The following is a 19,475-nucleotide window of genomic DNA, read 5'->3' as shown; positions in this document are numbered from 1 at the left end:
GACTTAGACGTCTGGAATAGAATCAATCTCTCGTGGCTAGGCAGGATGGAAGCAATTAAAATGAACATATTACCCAAGATGTTGTTCCTGTTTCAAAACATCCCCGTTATTAGAGGGCAAAAAATATTCAAAGATTGGCAAAAAGTCCTCTCGAGATTCATATGGCAGGGCAGAAGGCCCAGGATCAGATTCAAATTGCTTACAGACAGAAAGGAGAGAGGAGGGCTTGCAGTTCCTAATCTAAAATTATACTACGAGGCAGCCTGCTTATGTTGGGTTAAAGATTGGATAACCTTGGAGAACACAGATTTATTAGATCTAGAAGGCGCAGACAACAGGTTTGGCTGGCATGCCTACCTTTGGACAAACAAGGGGAAGGTGCATAGAGGATTCACGAACCATATCATTAGAGGCCCCCTATATGAAGTCTGGGGAAAAAACAAAAAACTGCTAGAGAGGAAAACACCTTGGTGGCTGTCCCCTACAGATATTTTATCAATCAAGAAAACAAACATGGAAGAACAAAGACTGACATATGAAGACTTACTCGTAAGATCACAAGGAAGCTGGAAATTAAGACCATACGAAGAATTGAAGGAGAAGCTGAAGAGCTGGCTACAATACCATCAGATCAATGCATTATGGACGGAAGATAAAAAATTAGGAATGGAAGAAAAAAAATCCAAATTCCAGATCGAAATAATTGAAACCAAATTTAAGCTATTATCAAAAATGTACAACATATTACTGGAATGGGACACAAAGGACGTAGAAATTAAAGATGTTATGGTTAAATGGGCGAGAGATCTGGGGTATAACATTGAATATGATAAATGGTTAAAATTGTGGAATGAGGGAATAAAATTTACGGCAAGTGCTGCAATTAGAGAAAATCTAGAAAAAATGGTATATAGGTGGTACTTAACACCAGAAAAATTAAATAGGATGTACAAGACTGGCAATAAGGCCTGCTGGAGATGCAAAACAAAAGAAGGCAATTTTATACATATGTGGTGGACATGTGAAGAAACGAAAAAATTCTGGAATCAGATATATGATGAACAAAAAAAAATGTTTAGATACACATTCCCCAAAAAGCCAGAGGCCTTCTTGCTAGGGATGGTGGGAGAAGAAATTCGAGAAATAGATAAAACCTTATTCCAATACTCAACAGCAGCGGCAAGAATGTTAATCGCCCAAAATTGGAAAAACGCAAATTTACCAACAGTAAGGGATTGGCAATTAAAATTACATGGCTTTATAGAATTGGCTAAGATGACACAAAGAATTAGAAACCAAAAAAATGCAAAGTTAAATGAAGAATGGAAAAAATTTTCGGTCTATATGGAAAGCAATTTTAGAAACTTACCAACTATAGCAGGAGTAATATAAAACTTCCGACGTATAAACTAAACTAAAAATCAACACCAGCTGTAATACATAACGTTGAAAATACAACTCGAAACCAGTAGGGAAGGAAGCAGATGTTGTATGTAATAATTAGTTTTTATGTTTCTGTCTCTTTTCATTTTTGTGCTCTTTCCTCTTTGTGTATTTTTCTTTTTCCTTTCCTATTGTCTTTTTTGTTTGGTTTTTTCTTTTTATTTCTTATATATTTTTGTTGGTGTATGAAAAATTGAAATTTAATAAAAAAAAAAGAGAGAGAGAGAGAGAGTCCCATGGACTGCAAGAAGATCAAACACATCCATTCTTAAGGAAATCAGCCCTGAGTGCTCACTGGAAGGACAGATCGTGAAGCTGAGGCTCCAGTACTTTGGCCACCTCATGAGAAGAGAAGACTCCCTGGAAAAGACCCTGATGTTGGGAAAGATGGAGGGCACAAGGAGAAGGGGGCGACAGAGGACGAGATGGTTGGATAGTGTTTTCGAGGTTACCAGCATGAGTTTGACCAAACTGCGGGAGGCAGTGGAGGACAGAGGTGCCTGGCGTGCTCTGGTCCGTGGGGTCACGAAGAGTCGGACACGACTAAACGACTAAACAACAACAACAACATGATTTTGCAGTCCCACCTGTGTATACAGATCTACAAATACAGTCTAAACTCTTTACAATTTTTGTTGGCGTATGTCTCAGGAGACAATGGAGGAGTGCACCTGTGGAGGTGAAGTCAAACCATTGGAAGGTTACAGAACCTGCTGCGGCTGTAGAGACCAATGCAGAAGAGACATGCAACTGTAGTACAAAATAATGACTTATTAAAAACGTTGCCATTCCATGCATGTGTTTGCACAGCCACCAACCACCCCTCTCAGACTGAACTACCTCTCAAAGCTGTTGTTAAGGATAAAATGGTGCAGGGCCGGGGGGGGGGGAGTAGGAACTATGTGCAATAGCATCACCAAAAGAGAGGGCATAGGTTTGCATATGAGCAAAATTTGCATACAAACACATCTCTCACCATTGTGGTGACCAGGTGTGTCTTCTCAGTCTGCTGCTCAGATGCCAACTGTTGATGGGCAACTTCACGGCCCCTGCAGGGGTCTCCTTTCTTAGGGTTTTTCATCTTTAAGCTGTCTCCCCAAATTTCTGATGTATCGTCAGTGGCGTAGCGTGGGGGGTGCAGGGGGGGCCGGCCGCACCGGGCGCAACATCTGGGGTTAGGGCAAATCCACAGGTTAGGGGGCGCAAATCCACGGGTTAGGGGGCGCAAATCCACAGGTTAGGGGGCGCAAATTACTTGCCTTGCCCCGGGTGCTGACAACCCACGCTACGCCACTGTGTATCGTGATGAGGGCCTAAAGCAGGGGTAGGGAACCTGCGGTCCTCCAAAACTCCCACCATCCCTAACCAATGGCCCTGCTGCCTGGGACTGATGGGAACTGGAGTCAAACAACATCTGGAGGGTCACAAAACACCTTTGGGAGCACTGCCCCCAAACCCTTTTCCTTCACAGTGCAGGCCAGATTGGGGCGAGGTTTCATCCATTGCAGGCCAAGGCCAAGACAGTCTTCTCCATCTGCCACTACTTTCACTAGGCTCTTTGACTAAGCTTTAGTAAACATTTGCTTGCTGATGAAATCAAGAGGCTGAAAGGTCCTCAAAGAAATCCCTCAAGCAAACTTTCTGAAAAGTTCCTTCTTTTCTGCTCTTTAGACAGTAAGTCTATACATTTATATCCCAGCTGCCTTTCGACACAAGATCTGCTGGTTGCAATTTTAATTTTGCTGTTTGTTGGGGAGAGGCCGGGGTTGTTCTTATGAAACTCTGACTTTTGGATGGCTTAACTGCTCCCATTTTTATTGTGGGCATGGGTGCACTGTTTTTAAATTATTTTTGTTTGATGTACTTTTAATTAAACAGAAAAGCAGGATATAAATAATAAAATAAGCTACTCAGATAATTATTATTATTTTATTTTTTAAAAAACCCAAGTAAATGAGAAGGAATTTATTCCCTTTTCCTCAAATTTTCTTCAAGATACTGCAAAGGAAAAAGGAGGGGGTACAAGAGAATTGAAAGTCCAACATAACAAAGACACAAAGGTTGTGAAGATTAACTTTTTAAAATGTTAATTCAGAAGAACAAAGGCCTCAAGACGTGAGATGAAATGAGAAAGATTCATTTTGGAGGATGCGAGGGACGCTGGCAGGCTCGCGCTGACCAGCGACAGGAGAGGCAGCCTCGATTTGATAAGCAGATGAGCAAAAATTGTGAATACGAGGACGGTGCTGATGGGGAAAATATCGAGGGGGGTGGCAAGAGATGGAAAGGTGGAAGAAACAGCTGTGCACAAGGAGAGACACATGAGGCATTATGGAAAAGAGAAGGTCATTATGATCCATGAAAAGCCTCAAAAGAAATAGTGGCTATGGGAGAAAAGTGGAGGATTGCTGGGGAGACCAGATGTTTCCACGCCAAGACAATGATAGAACAGTAATTACAAAGAGATAGAGCATCCTTCAGACACACAGGGGGGGCGGGGGGAGTGGGGGGGGGGAGAAAGGAGAGGTGCTTGTCTGGAGGCCTGGGTAAAGGATGCAGCAATAAGCACACGTCCCTGGCTATTATTGCACAGGTGACAGGCAAATGGGGGGAAATAGACGCTTCTCTACGTAAAATGAAGATGTACGTAAAATGAAGCCACTCCAAACTGGTGGGTTTTGGCAGGTGCAGTCTGCAGCATGTAAATACTGTCAGAATAATACTGCATTAGTGGTGCATTTATACTGGACTGTCCACACATCCGCTTTGTTAGTTGTTCCGCAATGCTTATTGCAGTACAGTGGTATACCTCGGGTTACAGATGCTTCAGGTTACAGACTCTGCTAACCCAGAAATAGTACCTCGGGTTAAGAACTTTGCTTCAGGATGAGAACAGAAATCGTGCAGCGGCGGCAGCAGGAGGCCCCATTAGCTAAAGTGGTGGTTCAGGTTAAGAACAGTTTCAGGTTAAGAACAGTTTCAGGTTAAGAACAGACCTCCGGAATGAATTATGTTCTTAACCCGAGGTACCACTGTATTGCCATCTGGAGGGGCACTCTTGCACAGGTAAAATGCAGTCCTTTGCGCAGGGCGCGGTTAAACTACGGAACGGGCTCCCACAGGAGGCAGGGATGGCCACCAACTTGGATAGCTTTAAGAGAGAACTGGGCAATTCATGGTGGAGGCGGCTACTGATGATTATGTTTTGCCTCCATGGTCAGAGGCAGTAATAATTCTGAAAACCAGTTGCTGGAGGGGAGAGCACTCTTGGGCTCAGGGTTGTGGGCTTCCCCTAGGGGCACCTGGTTGGCCACTGTGAGAACAGGATGCTGGACTAGGTGGGCTGCTGGCCTGATCCAGCAGGACCATAGCTGTCAACTTTCCCCTTTTCTTGTGAGGAATCCAATTCAGAATAAGGGAATGTCCCTTAAAAAAAGGAAAAAGTTGACAGCTATGAGCAGAACTCTCCTTATGTTCTCTATAGTGCAACAAAAAGTGAACAAAAATACAAACACTTGTGTGCAAAAAGTTACAGGATTTCAGCAGGAAGCCACAAAACATGCACAAAGTAGTTTGTCGACCGCCAACAGTATTGAAACCGGGATTGCGTGTAATTGCCCCAATATAATCATGAGCACATGCACAATAAAACAGGGCAACTGGTGAGGTTTGTAATGGCATTATTAGTACTACAGTGAGAAAAAAGGGACCATCACAATTGGAGGACAGGGTGCGATAAAAATAGGGATGGCGGAACTAGGGATATGTTAACTGAAACAAAGTCATCCTTTGAAATGGATGTGGTTCTTTGGATACAAAGTCTACATTAGATTTGAAGAACCATGTGATGGAGGGCCTTGGCACATGTCGTAGTCTATTATTCCTCATCCTCACACCTGAAAACTTAGTTGACGAGTGTTTCCTTATGCAAAGATGGCCGAACTAGAAACTGGCCGTGTTTGCACCTCGAAGGAAAACCTTGAAACTTAATAATCTTGCCAGCCTAAGTGGCTGTGGCCCGAACTCCATTTATGATGCTCTTCTAAGCAGAAACAAATATTTGCTTCTACTGCTTAACCATAAGGAACTGTTGTCTTCATTAAAGGGCTTCCAAGCATCCCTGCTACTGAGCTGCTGAAATGTTTGCTTTAACTTGGTTAATTAATTGATTAAAAGCAAGACACAATCAGCTGGTGGGGGGACCCTTTTAATTGGTGGGCAGACATAAAACAGAGACAAGGGAAGAGTTGCCGCATCAGCAACATACATTTAAAGGAGTGCCATACAACTTTAAACAGTCACTGCACACACCCCAAAGAATCCTGGGAACTGTAGTTTATAAAGGGCACTGTGAGTTGCCAGGCAACCCCTATTCCCCTCACAGAGGTATAATTCCTGGATTTCCCTAAGAAGACAGGTTGATTGTTTAATCACTCTGGAAATTGTAGCTCTATGCGGAGAACAGGAGTCAGGGGGCTCTTGAACCCTTAACAAATTACAGCTCCCAGGATTTGGGGACACAATGGCTTTTAAAAATGGTACCATAATGTTTTAAATGTATAGTTCAGGTGTGGCCGGTGTTCTCCCCAACCCCTCTCCGCTCTAAACAGGGGTGGCCCAAGGCATTTTGATGCCTGAGGCAAAGGACCTGATTCCATCCCCTCCAAATTCCTCGTTCAGAAGCCAACCAGGGCGGCACCTGAATCTAATTTCAACACTGACTACCATAGGGGCAGCAAACAAGCTTTGAGAGTGTAGGGCAGGCTACAAAAGGGCAAGGCCAGCCCTAGCATTGGGCAGAGTGAGGCAACTGCCTCAGGCGACAAATGTTGGAGCACGCTCTCCTCCAAAACCTCACAGCTACTCCTTGCTCTCCGACATTTGCTGCCTGAGGCAGTTGCTTCACTCTGCCCAATGTTAGGGCTGGTTTTGCCCAGGAATTTAAAGCAACACTGAATTACCAAACACAGGGTCAATCTTCATGTTTGCAAACTGTTATCCTGGTGGCACAAGCCAAGCTTGAACTCAGAAATCTCTACCTGCTCCGGCTTCTTCCTTTGTCCTTTCCTTCTTAAGTGATGCTAACTTTTAGATTCCTTCCTTCCTTAGCTGACAGATATAAATCAAAATAACCTGTACATGTCATATCCCAAAGGGGAGAAAAAGTTTTTTGTGATGCATTATGCCTTTAGAGCCTCAATAGCTTCCTTTCAAGTGGCGTTTTTGTCAGTGTCAAAACACTGATGCAAATGCTTGCAGACCCTGGCCTGTGTCTAAGATATAAATAGGCTGGGAGGGAACAGGGAAAGAAAATAAAGATACCATTTAATTTATCATTACTATTATTCTTATGGCACTTCAGAAGAACCAAAATGTAGGTGAGCGGTTGTTTTTTCTGCAAGCATGAGTTCAACGATAGCATTAAAGATATTTCAGCACCTAACATGGGGGGGGGGGAGGCAAAATTAATATCTGCTCCAAGATTATCAATAAATATGGTGGGTGGGGGATTCCTTGCCAAGTTTACCAGTGTAAGTCTGCTTGAAGTGAATGGAAATTCAATCTCATTCGTCTCCATGACAGGGATGGGGAATCTCAGGCCTGGATCCAAACCCAAGTCTTTCTATACAACCCCTACGACTCTCCCCCAGAACACACCCCTCACCAGCCTTGCTTTGCATCCTCCTTGAGTCTTTTTGCCAGGCTGGAATATGTCCTTGGAGGTCTGATAATGCCTCTTGCTTGCCTCGATGGAAGACAGAAGTGTGTGTGTAGAAACCAGCCTACTGCACAATAGTAAAATGTACAGTGGTACCTTGGTTTATGAACTTAATCCGTTCTGGAAGTCCGTTCTTAAACCAAAGCATTCTTAAACCAAGGCGTGCTTTCCCATAGCAGCGGGGGGACTCAGTTTACAAATGGGACACACTCAACAGGAAGCAAAACATGTTCTTATTCCAAGGCAAAGTTCACAAACCAAAACACCTACTTCTGGGTTTGCAGCGTTCTTAATCCATGTTGTTCATAAACTAAGCTGTTCTTAAACCAAGGTACCACTGTACACTCATTTCAGGGGGGAGTAATACAAAGGTCTCTAAAATTATTATTATTTATTAAATTTGTATACCACCCTATACACACAGGTCTCAGGAAAAAATGAATCAGAAACAGCGTTAAAAATTTCTGAAGTAAAGCAAACTATTTGAACCCATCTTGTTTCCTTTTAAGGAAACCGGCCTTTAGTTTAGTAGCAAACAAAACTTTGACACTTTGCCCCCAGAGAATTATACCCAACTGACTTTTCCTCAGAGTAGACCTACTGAAATGGCTAGACTGAGGTTACTCATGTCCATTACTCTCTGAATAGTACTAGCATTGGACAAAACCAAATTGCCTATTATAAAAATAAGTTGCAATACAGCTTATACATACAAACTGCACCCTCTTCCTTTATTGCAACAGAAAATACTTCCCTGAATCTTTTTATGTTGTAAAAGAAACTCCTAGAATGAATCTATATATTTTTTTTCAGCTGTGTAAGAAAAAATGCACGTCAAGATTTTATATACGCCAGATTTCTTGAGTCGTCTTACACGCAACTGAAACAAGCGAGGAGCAAAGCATTCACCGTGATCCTGTCTTGTTTCAACAAATCATTGTTTAAAAGTAGTCCACGTTCCCAGTACAAATGCAATGAGAAATTCCGGTTATTTTAAACCAGGAAGCGGATACTACTAATCTCCTCATGGCCGCAGAAGAACTGGGGCAGCAGGCAAAAAAACACGTGGGCCAGAAGTTTGAACAAGCTGATTCTTGCAAACTTAAAACTGCAGGTTAGCATTACATTCAAACCAGACCGCTATCTGATATAGTAGTCTGGGAGAAAGCCAGACCATTCTGAACAATTCCCATTTTTATTTTCTTTAAGCACAAGCACATGTGCCTTTGATCCATCTATGTTAGTGTAATCTGCACTGACTGGCAGCAGCTCTCTAGGGTGGTAGACAAGAGGTCTCTGCCAGCCCTACCCGGAGAAGCCACGACTGAACCTGGGACCTTCCGCATGCAAAGCAGATATTACAGCTCACCCCCAAAGGAAACTTAGATCATTGGGCGGGGGAGGAGAGCTAAAAGGTACATTTGCCTATGGCTACTATGTAAAAAGAATGAACACAAGTGATGCTTTAAAAAAAGGGAAATAACAGCACACAGTGGTACCTTGGTTTACGAACTTAATACGTTCTGGAAGTCTGTTCTTAAACCAAGGTGTTCTTAAACCAAGGCGTGCTTTCCCATAGCAGCGGGGGGACTCAATTTACAAATGGGACACACTCAACAGGAAGCAAAACATGTTCTGCTTCCAAGGCAAAGTTCACAAACCAAAACACCTACTTCTGGGTTTGCAGCATTCTTAATCCAAGTTGTTCATAAACGAAGCTGTTCTTAAACCAAGGTATCACTGTAGTTTCATTCGATCTTGTCTGTGAAGTTGCAAAGACAGAAAGATGCGCAACCCTAGACAGAAGACAGCGCCTGCCCAAAACATTTTGCTACCTGAAGCCAAGAACAAATCACCTCCAGCTGGGCCAACACTTCAAAAAGTATTGTATGACTCCCAAAACAGTGCATAAAACGAATAGAAATGTAAATGATCATTAGAAAAGCCATAGATGCGGGAAAGAATAAGAATTTGGGTCCCAAAAAAGAAACAGAATGGAGAGGATGGTGCAAGTACAAGTAACACTGCATATCAGTCAGCTAACAGACCATTTCCATGGTCTTGTTACTCATATAGAACACCTGAAGACCTTGGTACCAAGTTACCCAAAAGACCACCTGCCCCTATATAGACCTATACAATCACTCAGATCATCTGGGGAAATTTTACCTGTGACACCACACCCTATAGCTTATCACCCTATAGATTTAACCTGAAAACAGGTGTTTTCTGCCTTTGCCCACACACTGTGGAATGCCCTGTTACTTCCACACATGAAGCAGCAACTGTTAGCTACTTCAAATGTCTTGCACATCATACATAATACCAAAGTCAGGCTTTCCCTGAACCATAAAGTTGGATTTTGTTGTTACTGAATTCCCTTTTTTATAATGCTGTCTTATTGTTTTGGTGTTGCTGTATTTTTGCATACTACTTTAGGTTAAAATAATAATAGTAAGTGGTTTAGAAATGCTTTTAAATAAATAAACTTAAAAATATCTAGAACCCCTTTTATTTTGATCAGCTAATACACACAAAAAAAACATGTTTCATAATTCTTTAGTATTGCTTGCCATGCTGTTTTCAAATTAGAAGGGTTACATGTTTAAGCAGCAAACTTTCTTGGGAGTCTAACAAAGCACCTTGGAGTGGAGAACCAGCCACAGTGTGCAATAGCAGCCCACTGCTACTCTCAGTTATCTCAGACTAAAACGCATGGGACTAGTATTTGGTAGCTTGTGCTGCATCGCCATCTACTGACAAGTATCCAGCTGAGCCATATCAATGGGAGTCAGAACTGTGCACCCTTTCACAGGAACTTCAAGCGTCTTGTCTTTTGCTTCCTCCACTCCCTCACTTGGCTAATGCTTTTTCCATCAAACAACCACGCTCCCCCAAGCCCCACAAAGGCTGCAAATGAGCCCTAGACTAGTACCCTGTGTTTCTTACTTACTTGGGTGCAGAATCAGGGCCCCAATTCCCCAGAGGTTGCTGGTAGGGACTCTGATTGAAAGCAGCTGGAGTTAGCTGCAACTGCAGGGAATTACCATGCATCCTAGTTAAAGGGAAACAGCCTTACATTCAGATTTCTGGAGAGATTTGATAAACGAATTAAGGTAAAGGTACCCCTGCCCGTACGGGCCAGTCTTGACAGACTCTGGGGTTGTGCGCCCATCTCACTCAAGAGGCCGAGGGCCAGCGCTGTCCGGAGACACTTCCGGGTCACGTGGCCAGCGTGACAAGCTGCATCTGGCGAGCCAGCGGAGCACACGGAAACGCCGTTTACCTTCCCGCCAGTAAGCGGTCCCTATTTATCTACTTGCACCCGAAGGTGCTTTCGAACTGCTAGGTTGGCAGGCGCTGGGACCGAGCAACGGGAGCGCACCCCGCCGCAGGGATTCGAACTGCCGACCTTTCGATCGGCAAGCCCTAGGCGCTGAGGCTTTTACCCACAGCGCCACCCGCGTCGAATGAGATTTCATCTTTTGTCTGCAAGGTGCAATGGGTGGAGAAGAACAGATCCAGGGAGCTATTATCAATGGACCCACGACAGATGCCTGCCCCTCCTCTCGACTAATTGCCTTCCACATATATATTTCAAGGCAATGTACGAAATACAGTAAAAGCAGCTGAAAGAAAGTTAAAAACACTACAGGAAATAATAGCAAATGTATTTTAAAAACCACACAGTACAAATAACTAGCCACCCATGGCAGAGGCCCATTCATCCCGCTGTGAAAGCTTGTCACACACAAAAAAGTATTCAATTGTTAACGGAAAGTGCAGAAAGTTGGCATGGGTCATATATTGATAGGAATGCTGTTACATAAAATGGTGGCAGCCATGCTGAAGTTACTGCAGAGTAGGTGTTACAGGAAAAATATGGGGGTTGGCTTTTGATGCCCAACTCCCCAAGGGACTGAGTCCCCTAAGTCCATGATCGGTCAGAGATGAGTGGATGGAGGCAAGATCCATAGGAAACAAGGCAGATCTTTTTTTCTGTTGCAACAGAGTCCCCCCCCCCCCCACATTCTTTCAAGGAGATAGGAGAGACCCAGAACAATGGTGCTCAAGACCCTATAAAGACTTTGGATACTGCCCACCTTGTAGCCCAGCCCCCCCCCCAAAAAAAAAATCTCCAGCAGAAATTTGAGAGTGTTGCTTCTCTCCTGTCTGCCAGGATACCTGATAATGCCTTACTTGATTGCATTTTCTGGGTAGCCTGGCCATTCCTTTGAGACTTTAGTTCCTGAATCTCCCTCACATATTGATAGTTTGCTCAGCTTAACAGATACTTGCCAGACTGCATTCGAAAAGGGAGGTGTTATGCCCCTACCCTCCAAAGACCATCCGAAAGCTTTTCCCATTTCCTTCCTCCTCGCAGAGAAATATTTGAGGTAAATTTGGGAGAGTCCAAAATGGCTGCAGGATTGCTCTCCTGTACTATTGCAGACCCATGGCTTATATACTTATTTACTTACTTATGCATGTGTGTTTGCCTTGTACATTTATGGACCTTTATTCTATATTTGTGACCTTCGGATTCTTATAACGATGGCTTCTGAAATCTTCAGGAGTTGAGGGAGAAACTCTTCTGGGTATAGAAGGGCCTAATCCTGTGGAGGTTTGCTCTGTAGCAGGAGCTACATGACAACTCAGCCAACATGGCCTCATCCCACACTCTCCTCCGGCTTCTCTCAGTCCTGAAACTCTCCAGTAGTTTGATCCTTCCAGCTTGAACACAACCACCTTGTTCCCCCCTCTCGGCCTTGCTTACCTGCTGCCTAGGCTGGCCTCCAAAGTGGAGCAGGAAAAGATGGCGGTTTGGAGGCTGACGGGCCGATCATCTCCTCAGCTTGGGTTGGGAATGGAGGATAGGACGGAGGTGGAAGGAGGAGCCAGAAACTAGGCAGCTACAGGCAAGCTCAGGCCCATGAGGGGGTGTGAATCCAAACTTAAGTTGTGGAAGGTAGCTTATGCTTCCTGGGTCAGGGTATTATTTAGGGCTTTAGGCAAATGTAAACTTGATTTGTTCTCTCTCTCTCTAGGGTGTCGAACAAAAACACTGGCCACATTCGCACCCTTTACATTCAATGCACTTTTGCCATGGCTTTCCACAAAGGATTCTGGGAACCTGTAGTCTGCTAAGAGCGCTGAGAGTTGTCAAGAGCAATGCCTTTTTGGGTATACTGTATATATAAAAAGGAGGCGCCAGTACTCAAGTGCTGAGTACAAAATGGCTGCCACAGGCAGCAAAACAAGAAAGGTGTGCTGGTATTCTGTACCAGTGAGTGCTGTCACACACACACAAGCTGCAATTCCCAGATTTCACTGGGAAGAGGGCTTTATTGTCAAACCACTCTGTGAGTGAAAATAGGGGTTACACTGCATCTCTCAGCACCCTTTAAAAAATCCAGTTCTTAGGATTATTTGGGGGAAACTGTGGCTGTTAAAGTGGTAAGATAGGTTTTTTGTAAAGAATAGCATGGATTGAGCCAGTACTGAACATTGGACAAGTCAGGCCTCCTTTTTTCAGGAGTTTCTAGGCCCAGGAGTTGTTTTTTCCTTTTTGGAACTAAGAAGTTTGGAAGCCATCTTTCTAGGGTCCTTGCTAACGGGAACTTCAATTACCTGATTTCCATACATCAGAATAAGCATTTTAGTAAATAAAGTGGCGTCAGAAGGGCTGGATTTGAAGGCAGCCCCTTGGCACTATGAGGTCACAAAATAAACTTCCAAATGCAGCATAAAATCATTAAGTGCAGAATTCAAAATGGCTGGACTTTTGACTGACAGCTGCTGAGAGTGCGCTTTTTGGGGGTGGAGGACAAGTGTCCCGTCCCCCTACACACATACAGTGCTGATGGAGCATGTAGAACTTTTCCCAGGATGTTTCAGGTATTATTTACAGCAGGTAGCAGCTGTCAGTTGAAGTGCAACCTTTTAAAAAAATCTTCTACCCGGTGCTCTTTTTTCTAGAAAAAGATGAACACCTCCCTCATTCTCTAAGAATGGCAATGGCACCCACCTGGATTCCGGCTGGAAAAAAGCCCTGCTTCTACCTATCCCTTAAAGTTTTTATCCTCCCCCCACCCCATCTAGAAGAAAGTGGATTTTCCTTTGTGTTCCCCCTCTATATCACACCTTGCTCAAGAAAACAAAGGCAATCCCAAAGGCTAAAGCACACCCACCAGCACATTAGCCAGCACAAAAAGTGTCCTGTCAATCATTTGTAGGTCTCTGCTGTAGTTCCCAAAGCAAGGGCCTGCTTCTCTCCCAAAACGGAGCCCCTGAAATAAAGGTTCCCCCCCCCTGCCCGTACGGGCCACTCATGTCCAACTCTAGGGTTGTGCGCCCATCTCACTTAAGAGGCCAGGGGCCAGCGCTGTCCGGAGACACTTCCGGGTCACATGGCCAGCGTGACGAAGCTGCTCTGGCGAGCCAGCACCAGCGCAGCACACGGAAACGCCGTTTACCTTCCCGCTATAAAGCGGTACCTATTTATCTACTTGCACTTAGGGGTGCTTTCGAACTGCTAGGTGGGCAGGAGCTGGGACCGAAAGACGTGAGCTCACTCCGCCGCGGGGATTCGAACCGCCGACCATGCGATCGGCAAGCCCTAGGCGCTGAGGTTTTACCCACAGCGCCACCCGCGTCCCTGTAAGGTAAAGGAAAAGGGACCCCTGACCGTTAGGTCCAGTCTTGGACGACTCTGGGGTTGCAGCGCTCATCTCGCTTTATTGGCCGAGGGAGCCGGTGTACAGCTTCCAGGTCATGTGGCCAGCATGGCTAAGCTTTCTGGCGAACCAGAGCAGCGCATGGAAACATCGTTTACCTTCCCACTGGAGCAATACCTATTTATCTACTTGCACTTTGGATTACTTTCGAACTGCTAGGTTGGCAGGAGCAGGGACCGAGAAACGGGAGCTCACCCCATTGCGGGGATTCAAACCGCCCACCTTCTGATCAGCAAGTCCTAGGCTCTGTGGTTTAACCCACAGTGTCACCCAGAGTGTAGACTCATTTAAATTAATGGACATGACCAACTCAGGTCCATTCTGCATAGAACTTAATACCCTCATCTGCACCACACATTTAAAGCACTATTATACTACTTGGAAGTGTCATGACTTCTTCCCCCAAAGAATCCTAGGAAGTGTAGTTTCTTATGCCAATTTTCTGTTCCTCCAGCTCAATTTAGTAATCACCAAGGCTTCAACCAATCTTAATCTGGCCTGATTCTTGCATGTTCTAGATGCAGAAATACCATTCATGTTCAACTGAGCTTACTCCCAGATTAGTGTGCACAGGGGTCTGATTCGTAAGAATTATAATCTTAAGCCTGCAGCCATTTGGGTGGGGTGGAGACACTAGAAAGCATGGGTGATCTGTTCTCATTTTTAAAGTGCAAAAAAAGTTTGGTGCCTGGCAACTCTAGAATCAGGGAAGAAAAGTGATGGGAAAGACACTGCAGAACTGGTGCCGGCAAGTTGCTAACACCAGGCAAGATGGAGAAGGAGGAAGCTACTTTAGTAAGATGAACATGCATTCACATATCCCTCTCTGGGTACCACATTCTGCATGCCTTGTAGCCATGGCTGCAATGCACTTCTTAACCGCCAAGTATATTGCTAATTTCACACCTTCAAAGCTGGGAGGGGTAACCTGTGTGGTCTTCAAGTTGCTGTTGAACTTCTACACCCATCAGCCCTGACAGTTGGCCGAGCTACCTAAGGCTGATGGGAACTGAAGTCCATCATGTTTCCCCATCCCTGTTAGAAAGGAAGAGACTGTACAACAAGATTGGTCAATCTGTGGCTCTCCCAATGTTATTAAGATTCCAATGCCCAGCAGTAAGGGATGGTGGGTGTTGGAATCTACCAACATCACCACCTGTCTATTAGAGGATATAGGGCAATTTGTTTCCCTGCATCCAGCGCATCAATGCAACCACTCACTCTCCTTGTCACAGTGTGGTCTGGGTGATGTGTATCTGACTGACCAGGCCTGTGTGGCCTCTAGCAGGATAAACACAATCTGTCAGTCATGTGAGGTTTATGAACATCCCATTATTCCACTCTGAAAAGGCGAACCATAATACTGTAGGCTCCAGGCAACATGAGTTGGGCCAATAGTTCTTATACCGTCCGCCCACTGCAACAACCAGACATTGTGAAGAAATAGCAACAGACCAGCTGACACGAAGCATGTTTTTAGCAACAAGATTTTATAAGCAGAAATCCGAACACTTATCAACAGTGCTCTCTCAATGATCAAGGAACTCTGTACAGCTGAAGTTTTGATGCTTGACCTTGTATCAAAATTGCAAACAGGCTTTAAAACACATTGTTGGTAACAGGTGGGAAGAGGGCGGCATCGAAGATTTTTGAACCCGTGTAGTTTTATGGGAGTTTCCATGCTCTTTATTTTGTATATTTTTATCCCAGTTTTAATATACTGAGGCATTGAAGACGCACCCACAACCGGTCAAAAATGTTACTTGTCCATTTTCCTGCCGGAGTTCTTTTGCATTCATGAAGGCTTGAAATTTAATGATTCTCAGAAAACAGCCCAGGACTGTTTTGTTTTTGCATCCCCATTTTCATACCATTTGTATCCAGAGCAGAAGGAAGTGTGGAAATGAAGGCATATTAGAACTATTTCCCCAAGTGCTTAACAACAACAAAAAAGTATGCTGTAATTCAAGGGGTGACGGTGGTAATCTAGATCTTCTGAACAAATTTAAGCAAATTTAGCAGCTGAGCTTCCCTTGGACACACTTAAACTTTTATTAAGAAAGCAAGCAAATTCTAAAGCCCACATGGATTGGATCCTGCAAAAGGCAGCTACACCCAACACTCATTTTTCTAGATAATTACACACAGCTTTCTACAGCAGGGATGGGGAACTTGTAGTCCTTCAAATGTCGCTGAACTCAAGCATGGCCAATGGTTAGATGATGAGCAACATCTGAAGGACTACATGTTCCCTAGCTGCCCAAAATCAGCTTCTAATGTGACCATTTGAATACAGACTCAAGTCTTGGAAGAGATAGGCAAGCGTCTTACCAAAACAATTCAATACAAGTTCCTTGCATTTGGAGGCATTTAATTGTTGAAAGTTATCAACTTGTTTTCACATACAAGGTGTCCTACAATATCTTAGGAACAGGAATTGTGCCGGATATTTTATATGAGAAGGCAAATCTGAAAAACTGTAGTTGGTGGTCTAAATACAAAAAGTAGTCCCAAGCACCTTCCCCCACCAGTAATAACTCCCAACTCAATGGCCATGTTTAGATTCATTTATATTTTAATAGTATTAAATTAGCTTAAATTACTTGATTTTTTTTTAATTCCACATTTGAAACCAATCTAAAAAGGAGCAAAAGAAATAAATTGAGACACACCACTGCAATATTAATTCCAAATGTTAACTTTTCCCCCCTTTACGTCAGATCTGTACAGCAAAAAGTAGCAGAGTCCATTGATTACTGTTCCTACCATACAGCAAGCTAGAGAAAAGCCATCCTGTACACAAGAGCCTATGAAGGATCCTCCTCAGACCTTCTAATGCTTAGCTGCCAACAACAACACGCCCCAAACCGTTTCCTACCTACAGAGGACATTTTGGTGTGGCAAAAAAGGAAAAAAACTGATTTTCTTTGAAGTTCCCTTTTTAGTTCTCCAGTATTTTTTTTTTCTCTTGTACAAAATATTACAATGATTTTTTATATATATTTACATAGGTTTTTGCACATCTAGAAAAACAGTTATGAATTACAATCAGGCTTGGCAATCAATTTTGTTGTTGTTAAACATGATCTAGGGATTTAAGACAGCTGCAGCTGTAGTGGTTCACTTAATCACATGATTTTTAAGGAGGTCTGCAAAGCAGTGTTTTCCATCTCTTGCGAAAACAGCTGTAATTTTAAAAAGTCAACAATATACTGTTAATGAGCGCTATCTGTTCATTCAGTCCTTCAGCTTCCCAAAGCACAGCTGAGGAAGACTTGCTTTTGCTGTTTGGAAGCACAGGTCTATGTCATGCGCCCAAAATTCAGATCAATCGCCACAGGGTTTCCCCCCTCTTTTTGTGTCTGTGAGGGGGCTAGGTCTGAAAACAATTTTACTTCCACACAGAGTTGCCTTCATGTTAAGGCAGCCAGTTTAGAAAACTGGGTTGTGTTCAACACACATCTTAAATCCTCTGAGGACAAGTGTTATAGAACCCTCCCCAGACATTTCTTTTCCCCCTTCATTAAAGTTTTGTTTAAATTTCGCTTTTGGACCCAGATCAGGGTGGGGTAGAGGGGGGCAGAATAAAGAGCTGCGTTTTAAAGCTGCAGTGTTTTTATGGCTTATGGTTCAACTCCTTGCTTTTCTGCAAAATGAGGTATGATAAATAAACCGTGTCCGTCGGATGAATACATCAAAACAGACTTAAAGCGGAAGTGACATATGCTGGGGCGGGGAGGAGGAAAGATTGCCAAACCCAATTCCGAAACAGTGCCAAAAAAAGAGGGGGTGGGGAAGGAATAAGGTAGGGAATGGGAGAGGAAAGATTAGTCAAGAAGACAGCCAAGAACTCTCCTAGTAGCTTTCAATCCACTGCGCAAACCCTCTTTCCACCAAGGTTCGGTTTATAGACACCAACTGGAAAAGGAGAAAATGAAAGGTGTTAGAAGTTCTGCTGTCCTGTGCTAAGGCAGAGATAAGCAGCCTGCCAGGCCTTGCTGGACTCCAACTCCCATCAGCTCCAGCCCTGCATGGCCAGTGGTCAGGGACGGTGGGAGTTGAGTCCAGCAACATCTGGAGGGACCTACAGTTTCATTCCCCCCCCCCCAGCCCCACAAGTTAACAAAGAAACTGAAAAACATAGGGTTGTAGCCAACTCAGAGTAGACCCAGTGAAATTTAACAACTCAAAGTTAATCCTCTCCATTAACATCAATGGGCCTATTCCATGGCATGGTTAGCGCTGGCCTGCTACCCATAGCATTCTGAATTCAAGGCGTGTTCACATGCAGATTTACTGAAATATCCATCCTTTATTCTGATCCCCTAGCCCAGGCAGCCCCAAACTTGGTCCTCCAGATGTTTTTGGCCTACAACTCCCATCATCCCTAGCTAACAGGACCAGTGGTCGCTGACTGGGGCTGATGAGAAACATCGGGAGGGCACCATGTTGGCTATGCTGGAGTAGTTTTAATTCCTGGGCCCATTTATACATCAAAGATCCCGTCCCGGTGCTCTATTTAGTAGCATAAATACCTCTTCTCCCATCATGCTCCACAGCTGTATTAAGGGCAAGCCCGTTGCACTGTCATAATTTGTCACCTGAAATCAGAGATGTCTATTAATGCCTAGTAAGAGAGGAGCAGTAGCAGCAGCAGAGAGCGCACAATTTTCCTCCCGACATATTCCGGTACGATGCAACATGCCTAAAGACAGCGGAAGTGATCTTTCCAGTTTTACACTAGCAATGTCACCAAAATTTGCAGTTACCTGGCTCAGTATACAAATCTGCCTGGCTTGGAATGGCCAATGTATTACACGTCAAGTGTGCTTTTTGTCTTCAAACATTATTCTGTGGCTCCGAATGGAGCATGAACAGCGGTGGCTGGCAGTCCCTGGTGGGGTGGCTGTAGCCGAGGAGGTCATATAAGTGGGATCGATAAGGTCACATGGTGGTCACATGGGCAGAGCCAAGTTGTTCCGGTTTTCTTGGCAAAGATGAGAAGAGTAAGGCATTGAAGCTGCATAAGTACTTAGCCTAACTAAGCTGAAAAGTGTCTAACCTTGTTTTAAGAAACGGTCCTTGCTGCCATGATTTTTAGTGCTGTTGGAATAACCACATGCTGCTCAGACGTAAGCCCCACTAAATTCCAAGGGGATGGTTCCCAGGTAGGACTAGAGCCTTGTGTCAAGTTTCTTACAACAAAAGGCAGCACTAAACAATAAAAGCGCACAGCCATGACACATACCTGTGCAAGCAAAGGTGTCCCTCTGGTCATTTCACTAACAGCTGTGTCCGCCTCAGATGAAAAGTGATCGTCATCTTTCAGGAAAGAAGGAAAGGAAGGAAGAAGTGTTACTCTTAAGGTAGCACCATTTTCCGGTATATTTGAAAGCTGCTCCAACACACACAAGAGACCCTCCTTGCATGGAGAAAGCTAGCACATCAGTGATGTAATATGCAAGCACAGCATGGGCAGTGCCACATTGGGGTGAAGAAGGACAACCCCTCCCCAAACAATATCACCCCCACTTCCATCACTGGACTCCTGTCATTAACATTTAATTTGTTCCGGA

General features: G+C 44.1%; 1 protein-coding gene and 1 long non-coding RNA gene across 3 annotated transcripts in view; both read right to left on the bottom strand.

Moving 5' to 3' along the window:
• LOC144325674 (uncharacterized) overlaps window positions 1-12,659 on the bottom strand; it is a 56,313-nt gene extending 43,654 nt beyond the window's left edge. The window contains exon 1 of the long non-coding RNA XR_013390890.1: window positions 11,940-12,659. This is a non-coding gene — a long non-coding RNA (uncharacterized LOC144325674). The remainder of the gene's footprint in view (window positions 1-11,939) is intronic.
• Window positions 12,660-17,248: 4,589 nt separating this feature from the next.
• Window positions 17,249-19,475, bottom strand: part of AKAP1 (A-kinase anchoring protein 1) — a 37,997-nt gene continuing 35,770 nt past the window's right edge. For both annotated transcript variants that reach the window (XM_077919728.1, XM_077919727.1), the window contains 3 exons: window positions 19,148-19,221; window positions 18,435-18,500; window positions 17,249-17,817 (listed from right to left, as the gene is read on the bottom strand). In XM_077919728.1, the coding sequence (XP_077775854.1) occupies window positions 17,755-17,817; window positions 18,435-18,500; window positions 19,148-19,221 (203 nt within the window). In that variant the 3' untranslated portion in view covers window positions 17,249-17,754. The remainder of the gene's footprint in view (window positions 17,818-18,434; window positions 18,501-19,147; window positions 19,222-19,475) is intronic.

The sequence above is a fragment of the Podarcis muralis genome, chromosome 15 (assembly GCF_964188315.1).
Source record: "Podarcis muralis chromosome 15, rPodMur119.hap1.1, whole genome shotgun sequence".
Classification (NCBI taxonomy): domain Eukaryota; kingdom Metazoa; phylum Chordata; class Lepidosauria; order Squamata; family Lacertidae; genus Podarcis; species Podarcis muralis.
The sequence above is the reverse complement of the archived record's forward strand: the minus strand, read 5'-3'. Positions and strand labels throughout refer to the sequence as shown.